The 8,703-nt window shown below is 59.2% G+C and overlaps 1 protein-coding gene across 1 annotated transcript; it reads left to right on the forward strand.

Annotated features, from left to right (window-relative positions):
* Nucleotides 1-82: 82 nt before the first annotated feature.
* On the forward strand, nt 83-8,354 carry PPM1J (protein phosphatase, Mg2+/Mn2+ dependent 1J). The gene is made up of 9 exons (XM_009272886.2): nt 83-206; nt 737-1,060; nt 1,611-1,723; nt 3,499-3,583; nt 5,325-5,443; nt 5,672-5,735; nt 5,935-6,042; nt 6,230-6,381; nt 6,650-8,354. The coding sequence occupies exons 2-9, from the start codon at nt 806-808 to the stop codon at nt 6,795-6,797; spliced, it is 1,044 nt and encodes a 347-aa protein (XP_009271161.2). The 5' UTR covers nt 83-206; nt 737-805; the 3' UTR covers nt 6,798-8,354.
* The last annotated feature ends 349 nt before the right edge of the window (nt 8,355-8,703 follow it).

Raw genomic sequence — 8,703 nt, forward strand, 5'->3', positions numbered from 1 at the left:
GGATGAGGTGCTGCGGGCTGGCCTCTGCTGGAGCATGGTGTGAAAGAAAGAGCCTTTATACCTTGTTTCCTCCTGGCAGGGTGATAAATGCGGGGAAGAGCCAGCACAACGAGGACCAGGCGTGCTGCGAGGTGGTGTTTGTGGAGAGGAGGACCAGCCCAAGGGGCCGGTTGCCATCCAGGGAAGGCGGCGGGGAGCTGGATGGGGTGAGAGCCAGGGTGGCGTGCGCAGGCAGGGACATGACAGGGAGGATGCCCGTGGCAGGACACGAGATGGGGCACGTGACGATGTGTGCGCGCCACCGCCTCCCCAGGGATTCCCTTGGGTCCCAGACCGGCTGCCCCTGCTCCCTGCCAGCTCCTGCCATCGTCCTCACTGGCCTGTGCTGGGGCTGGCTGGCCTGGGGAGGCAGCTGACCCGTGTGCCGCAGTGGGCTGCGGAGGTGGCTGCCATGCTGACCCTGTCGTGCCTCCCCTTTGGAGGAGCCAGCTGCTGGAGACGCACTGCTGGCAGCATGAGGTGTCTGACACAGGGCTGGGCTTGAGCCAGGGACTGGCCATGTCCAGACACCCTTGATCAGCTGCCCACATCACTCCTGCCTGTGCTGGGCTGGGACCTGTGAGCTGGAGGCAAAGCCCCATGTCACTGTCCTCAGCTGGTGACCCCAGCTGCTCTGAATTCCCCGTCCCATCTGCTTCCTCACAGGCTTGCTAAACCTTCCTGTCTCTCCCCACAGGGCAGGAAGGGTTTTTATTTCCACTACTGGGCCTTGTTTGATGGCCATGCGGGCAGCGGTGCTGCTGTCATGGCATCCAAGAGGCTCCACCTGCACATCTGCGAGCAGCTCCGGGACCTTGTGGACATCCTGCAGGACCCCTCTCCGCCTCCCATCTGCCTCCTGCACGACGCAAGGGCCAGCCCTGTGGAGCTGAGCCGGATGCCCCTCGCAGAGGACAATGGGGAGGTCCCCAACGATGCTGTGCCGCGGTTTCACCTGGAGAAAGCGGTCTCTCATGAGAGCCTGGTGATTGGCGCCATCGAGAATGCCTTTAAGCACATGGTGAGCGAGCCCCCACCTGCGGGAATGCCCAGGTATGCCCTGGGAGCACCTCTTTGCTGTCTGTGTCAGCATTGGCTTGTCCCCTCTGGCAAAAGGCAGCTCTGCAGCAAGGAGGGGGCTGCAGTGAGGGCTCCTAGCAGGACGGTCTCGGAGAGGGCATTGCGATGGTCTCCCATATTTGGGGGTTCAGGACACAGTGGCTTTGGGCTCTGGACCTGTGCAGGTGCAGAGGGCTTCATTGCACTTCATTCCAGCAGTCCCAACTGCTCCCCTCCTGTCTTGCTCTTTCCTGCCCTCTCCACTGCCCCGGTGAAGCCATGTCCCTGACTGCCCCGCAGGACCCTAGCCCTGAAGCCATCCCTGGGCTGCGTGGGGAAAGGTGCCTGGGCCCCGGCTGGCCGCCGCTCCCCACCTGGAGCAGGGTCTCAGCTTGACCAGCAGCCGAGGTGCTGCCAGAGCAGCCGGGTGCTATTTTGGGCTGCCTGTAGCTTTTCTTGCTTACATGGGGCTGCCTGCCTGCCCTGCTTGGAGCCACTCGCTGTCTCCCCAGGACGACCAGATTGAGCGGGAGCGAGCATCCCAGCGCCTGTCCGGGGGCTGCTGTGCCCTGGCTGCCGTCTACCTCATGGGCAAGTTCTACGTGGCCAATGCTGGCGACAGCAGGTATGGCCCTGCTGGGCAGCCCCCGCCTTTCGCCTGGTAATTGGGGAGCACCCTGGTAGAGCAGGGCAGTGCTGGAGGCATGGCTGATGAGGAGCACCCAGCTCCATCCCTGAAGCTGGGCTGTCTTGAAGAGGGCAGAGGCAGTAGGACCAGGCAGAGCCACCCCCTGCCTGCGTGCACACCCTGGGGACAGCATAGCCTGCTGTGATCTCCATGTTCCCTGGTTGCACAGAGGGGGCTGCAGAATCACCTCCCAAAATCTGGGACCTGCTCCCTTCCTTCCTGGCAGCATCCTGTCTGCTTCCCAGATGGCTCTGGATCACACCCTGGCCCCTGCTGCCAGTGCTGGCCTGGGCTGCGAGTTGGGGAATGAAAATTGCCCTCAGCAAAGCTTTCAGAAATGTGCAAGAAGTCATTTTAGGGCACCCTTCATACCAGTGAACTTTTTCAGGAGAAGGACACACAAATCTATGTGCAGACAGGTCCCCTGGGAGCTTGGAGCCCAAGGATTTTGACTGATACATGCATTTCCTTGGGTGCGTTACTGTAATTGCACCTGGGTGTGTTCATACCCCCCAAGCAATGGCAGGAAGGCAAGTCCACCTTATGCTGAGGGTGAAGCTGGTTTGAATTGCCCTTTATTTACTGCAGGGTTAGCTTGTCCTCAGCAGTGTCAGGCCAGCAAATACAGGCTCTGGTAAATTGTCTGAGGCTGGAGGACATCATTCCAGCTCTGGGACAGAGGAGGAGGAGATTCTTTGTGCCTCCGCTTTTGGGTGCGGGGCCCCTCTGTGGCAGCAGTGGCCAGGTGCCGGACATGCGGGACGACAGCATGCGCAGGGTCCCGAGGCTGTAAACATGCCTGTGGGTGAGGGTCTGTGTTCCTCCTCAGGCTGCCAGATCTGGGCTCAGCCAGGCCCTGCATCCCTGGAGGAGACCCACAGCCCTAGGCAGGACAGCAGGTGGGACAGCTGGACCACCAGTGTTGGAGATCCTCAATCCCCCCGTGACATCCAGAAACATCTCATAATCAGACTTTTATTTTTTTTAACACATCAAACAATCAGACCGGCCCCAGCAGTGAGCCGCAGTGCTGGTGTGGGCCGGGCAGTTGCACCCGTGTCCTGCTGCTGGCGGTTTCTGCCTGTCCTGTGTGTGGCTCCCCTCTAAAGGAGGGTTCGCCACCTTTGTGCTGCTCCTTTTCTAACCATATCCTATCCTTTGGTTTGCTCTGCTTCATTCCCCTCTGCCCCATGCTTCTCTTCCATTTTCTCTTCCTCCCTGCCCCTATCCTGTGCAGGAGGGAGGCATGCCCTGCCCACCCAGGGGCTGTGGGGCTAGGGGCGGTTAGCTGCAGCAGAGCCAGCAAGCAGCCCCCCAGCTCGGGGCTGGGAAGAGGGCAGGCAGCGGAGGGGAAGGGGTTGCGCTGCCTGGGCAGCCATGTAGGGACCTGAGAGCCAGTCTTAGCTCCCCCACCATGTCTCCTCTCCTCCTCTCTACTCTCTATCTTTCAAGTTTCATTCCTGCCCCTATCCTGTGCAGGAGGGAGGCATGCCCTGCCCACCCAGGGGCTGTGGGGCTAGGGGCGGTTAGCTGCAGCAGAGCCAGCAAGCAGCCCCCCAGCTCGGGGCTGGGAAGAGGGCAGGCAGCGGAGGGGAAGGGGTTGCGCTGCCTGGGCAGCCATGTAGGGAATCGGCCCCTGAGAGCCAGGCTTAGCTCCCCCACCATGTCTCCTCTCCTCCTCTCTAATCTCATCCTTCCATGTTTCATTGCAGGGCCATTATCATCCGTAACGGGGAAATCATTCCAATGTCCAGGGAGTTTACTCCAGAGACAGAGAGGCAGAGGCTGCAGTTTTTAGTAAGAAAGACCTTTCTTCTAACCTCATTCCTGCTGAACCACCTCCCAGCCCCTTCCCAGCCCGCCAGGCTGCCTTCTTGGTGGGGTCCCAGGGGACAAGGGCAGCCTCACAGCTGGGACCTGCTGATGGCACTTGTCCAACCCAGCCAGCTCACTGGGTTGGAGAGAGGCGCTGGGATGCAGGGAGCTGCCCTGGCTCACTGGCGTGGGGGCATCTGGTGGCTGGTGGAGCCCTGGTGTGCTGCGGGGTCAGTGTGAGGGGCTGTGCCTGCAAGCCTGGCCTGGCCAGGACCTGGGGTGGGCACCCGCCTGCCGCTGCTGCGGGAGCGCTGGGCTGGCTTGCGCAGTGACCGGGAGGAGCACAGCTCTGCTCCCTCCACCCGTCGTGCTCCCTTGCACGGTCGAAGGAGCCGCAGCGCTGACGCCGAGTCCTAGTTTCTTCCCTGGCTGCTCCCTGGGGAAGCAGGGAGCTGACATGTGCCAGCGGGTTTCTATCTTTCTTCCTGAAAGCTCCCTGTCCTGCCTGGCCTGGACAAACCCCCCTGTGCCACACAGGGAGACTTTTTAAGGTTATAAAGACCTCTCTGACGGCAGCACAGAGGAGGAGGTGTTTGTGTTGGAGGAGGTCTTGCTGGATGTGATTTCCTGGCTTGCAACGTACTTGGAAAAACACTGAGGCATTTTTTTTCTCGAATCTATTTTTGAATGACCAAGAGGAGGAAGCTGCTGTGAGCGGGATCCTCTCCAGCTGGCTGTGATGGGCAGGGCACAGGCAGGAGGCCAGGCGCACGCTTTCTCAGCTGCACAGTGCCCAGGCCATGGTAAGGGCTCCCCCCACCCGGAGTGGGACGGGGCTCTCCATGCCTCGGCACCGAACCCTCCCGTGTTCCCAAGGACTCTCCTTTCTTTCAGCTCTTTATTCCTCCATCTGCATTTTCCAACACTGTCCCTATTCCTGGTCCCCTGCACGCTGTGCTCCAGGAGGCCCTGGAGCTGCTGTCCTGCCCCGGGAAGGGGCTCTGTGCTGCTTCTCGTCCCTTGTTACAGCTGCAGCTGGGACATGGTTTCTGAAAAGACCCATCAGCTCTTTTCCTCGGGCAAGTGCTGTGCCCTGTGCTGAGCCTGGGGTCCCGGGAGGTTTGCAGCTCTGACTCCTCCTGGGCAAATTCCAGCTTCTCCTGGAACTTGCTGGGTTTTGATCACTTTTGGAGATCCTTATTTCCCAAAACTCTCCATGCAAAAGCTTCTCCTTCTTGCTGGGTGTTGGCATGGCTGTCCTCAGCTCTTGTCTCCCCTCTGGGGGTAGCACAGACGGGTGGTTTGAAGCTGCTTTGCCACCACCTGTTCGAGTTGCAGCAGAGGCAAATTCCAGCTTTTCCTGGAACTTGCTGGGTTTTGATCGCTTTTGGAGATCCTTATTTCCCAAAACTCTCCATGCAAAAGCTTCTCCTTCTTGCTGGGTGTTGGCATGGCTGTCCTCAGCTCTTGTCTCCCCTCTGGGGGTAGCACAGACGGGTGGTTTGAAGCTGCTTTGCCACCACCTGTTCGAGTTGCAGCAGAACAGCTGATGTTATCCCCACCATGAAACACCGCAGCCAAGGTCCCGGCAGGCTGGTGGGTCCCGTGCCGCAGTGGCGGTGCCTGGTGAGGTGCTGCAGGTGGTGCTGGCCGGCAGGGCAGGCGATGCTGTGTGGATTCTGCTCTCCCGGCCCTGTGGCTGAGCCACTGCTTTGTCCCGCAGGCGTTCCTAAGGCCCGAGCTGCTGGGGAAGGAGTTCACACACCTCGAGTTCCCCCGCAGGATCCAGCCCAAGGAGCTGGGGAAGAAGATGCTGTACAGAGACCAAAACATGAATGGCTGGTAACCCTCCAACCCATGGGAGGCTCCGTGCTGAGGGGCGGCGCTGGGGTCCTGCTGCACGTGGCCGCCTGGCTGCAGCATCCCTTCCCGTGGGGCAGGGGCTGTGGCACGCTGGGTACCCAGGTCTTGAAGGGGCCTCATGCTGGGGGATGCTGTGTCCCGAGCGGGCAGGGGAGGTGCTGGAAGCCTTCACCTGCTGACACGTTGTCTCTGGCTTATTTTAACTAGGGCTTACAAAAAGATAGAAGAGGATGACCTGAAGTTTCCACTCATCTACGGGGAAGGCAAAAAGGTGAAGTGCTGTGGCAGGAGCTGTGTGGGGGTCACTTCCCACCTGCCCTCACTGAATCAGGGGTTTCCAGCCCATTTTTGCTAGTGCTGTTGCTGCTCCAATGCCACCAATTCTCATCTGGGAATGGAGGTGGAGATGTAGCTTAAAGTGGGTGGATGGATGGAGCTTAAAGTTTTCTTTTGGTTTTATCGTTCCCCAGGCTCGGGTGATGGCCACAATTGGGGTCACGCGGGGCCTGGGAGACCACGACCTCAAGGTGTTCAGCTCCAACATCCACATCAAGCCTTTCCTGTCCTGCTTCCCAGAGGTGAGCCTGGCTGCCGGCCACTCTGCGCCCAGGGGTTCCTGCGATGGCCAGAGACGGTTGGGGTGATCAGATCCCTGGTGCACCCAGCGCAGCGGCTCAGGGCAGTGCCAGTGCTCGTCTGGGCTCTCCAGGAGCCTCCTCTGCCTCTCTGCCCCTCACCCTTGCGTCTTGCCCCGTTGCTTGCCAGGTCAGGGTTTACGACCTCACGCAGTACGAGCACTGCCCCGATGATGTTCTGGTCTTGGGCACCGACGGGCTCTGGGATGTCACCAATGACAAGGAGGTGGCCAGTGTGGTGATGGAGGTGCTGACAAGCTACGAGCCCAACGACCCGTGCAGGTGAGCTGAGAGTGGGCAGGGGGATGAGCATGTCCTGGAGCAGCGTTGTGGCCACACGTCCCTCTGGCCTCGGAGCTGGTGCCATTGCTCCACAGCGTGCAGTGCTCTCCTGGATGTGCGTATCTGAGCTCAGATCTCTACTCTCTAAGGGACCCTCACCTGCACCTCTAGCTCCTCCAGCTTCTTCCTTGCCAGGGACTGCAGCATGCTGCATCAGGGAGTCTGCGGGGTCTGGGGTTGCTGCTGAGCTGCTGTGCTCTGCTCTCAGGTACACCATGGTGGCCCAGGAGCTGGTGGTGCGGTCCAGGGGGGTGCTGAAGGAGCAGGGCTGGCGGCTGGCCAACGACAAGCTGGGCTCTGGTGATGACATCTCTGTCTTCGTGATCCCTTTGGGCGGCCCGGGCAACTATACATGATGCCCAACGACCCCAAGGCAGAGGGGCTCGCCTTGCCTGGATGGAGATGGGACATCGGTGCTGCCTTGGGGCCACCTCTCCCCCAAGCACTTGTTTCCTGAGCCGACCACAAGAAGAGTAAGAAAACCTGGAGCCTCTGTCTGTGCCCCGGCCCAGAGCATCCCCCTCCACCTGCTGCATCCCAGCCCTGGGCGGAGATGGAAGGGCCTTGGACAGAGAGCAGGGACTGGGGTTGAGGGATGTTTTTTGTGCTGCCACTTTCTTGGTTGCTGTGAAAAGCCTAAATCCTCCCTGGCTTCTTGGTGCATCCTTTGCACCTCGCCCTGGGCTTTGGTGTGCTGGTTTCCAGCAGTGTGCAATGGCCGTCAGGCTGGTGGGGCACTCGTACCTGGAGAAGCGTGTGCTTGCTGCTGCAATCATCTCCTCTCCCCTGCCCTGTGACACTTGCACCAGTGACACTGAAGCTGCTGTTGGGCCTGGGTGCTGGGGCCAGGATGGGCTGTGGCCTGGGGTGAAGCCCTGCTGGCAGCCAGGCAACGCTCAGCCCGGCAGAAGTCTGGTGGTGGGTGGCGTGGTGGTGGGCGAACCCCATGACTGACATCCCAGCTTTGTGCTTGCCCTCTCCGGCCCCTCACACCTTCCTCCCAGCCATGTACCTTGTCTTAGTCTCCGGTTTGGGAGGATGGGGCAGTGCTCAGTCACTGTGGCGCACTGTGAGAGCCCCTGGGAAGGAATGAGCTATCGCACTTGCACTGGCTGTGCCATGGGTTCTGCCTGCACCCGTCTCCGTACATTGGATCACTGCTGTGTTTCTGAAGCCAATTATTTATTAACTGGGGAGCTGAGCTGGAAAATGTCTAAATCCTTTCTTGTTGTGTGGAGTCGGTATGAATATGTGTCTATATTTTTGAGCGGTTCTAAGTTGGCCACTGCTGAGCAGCGGTTGCACACAGAGCAGCCCTATTCAGCCAAGCTTAACAGCTTAAACGTGCTGCGTGGATCTGCTTAGCTGAGGGCTGGAAACTCACAATAAAAGCAGCTTGGTTGTGACTGGGGGTGGGGAGACAACTCCTTCCTTTTTCTTAATAACCTCAAAGCTGGTGCTGAGCAGAGCTGTAGCAGCAGTTGATCTGTGCATAGTATCTTATTTTGCATCACACATACCTCTGACTGGGAGGATGCATTTCCTGGACCTCTCTAGAGCATTGCATCCTCCCAAAACGTGAGGGATGATCCCATCCTGGCAGTGCGGTGATGGGGAGAGCTGGGCCATGGTCCCTTGTTTTGGGAAGGCTCTGTGGCACCAGTAGTTTGTGTCCTGCTGTCGCTGGGTGCAGCCAGCTCTTGTCAAGTGTCACCTCTGGTGAATGTTGTTTGTCTCTTGTAATCAGCGAGATGTAAATAAACTGGGTGCACTTAATGGGAAGTGAAAGTTATCCAGCGAGATTTTAACCTATTGACATCTCCTGTGCTGAAGGGAGCAGGGAGTGATACTGGGGCTAGGAGCCTGTCCTTGCGTGACACTGTGTGTTTAAATAAAGGTTTTGCCACTTGCAATCCCACTTCAAAGTCTTTCTTGCAGAGCTCCTGCAAAGACGACTTACCTAAAAGCCAATTAGCTCTGATTAATTTATGTAGGCAGGCTTGGTAGCAAATAGGCCCAGACAGAGCCATGTGAGCTGCTGTCCCTCTGCCCTTGGCGCTGGCCAGACCCTGTGGAGCATCCCTCCCGCACCCAGGGTGAGTGGGAACTGCTGCCGTGCTGCCGGTCTCTGCGCGGTGCTGCCTGGCAGCTGCTGGCTGGGTTTACACGGGGCTGGCATAGGGACACAGCAGTGCAGGGGCATGGCTCTCTGGGGTGGGTGATGGCCAGCTGGGCAGGGAAAGAGCTGCAGGGTGGCCAAAA

Source organism: Aptenodytes forsteri, unplaced genomic scaffold, assembly GCF_000699145.1.
Source record: "Aptenodytes forsteri isolate BGI_AS27 unplaced genomic scaffold, ASM69914v1 Scaffold142, whole genome shotgun sequence".
Taxonomy (NCBI): Eukaryota; Metazoa; Chordata; class Aves; order Sphenisciformes; family Spheniscidae; genus Aptenodytes; species Aptenodytes forsteri.

What these genes read in the sequence shown, in the direction of transcription:
- PPM1J (XM_009272886.2), top strand. Translation starts at nt 806, where the DNA reads ATGGCATCCAAGAGGCTCCACCTGCACATCTGCGAGCAGCTCCGGGAC. An exon ending in TCTACGGGGAAGGCAAAAAG is followed by an intron (nt 5,736 to 5,934) that starts GTGAAGTGCTGT and finishes ATCGTTCCCCAG; the next exon opens with GCTCGGGTGATGGCCACAAT. An exon ending in GAGCCCAACGACCCGTGCAG is followed by an intron (nt 6,382 to 6,649) that starts GTGAGCTGAGAG and finishes CTCTGCTCTCAG; the next exon opens with GTACACCATGGTGGCCCAGG.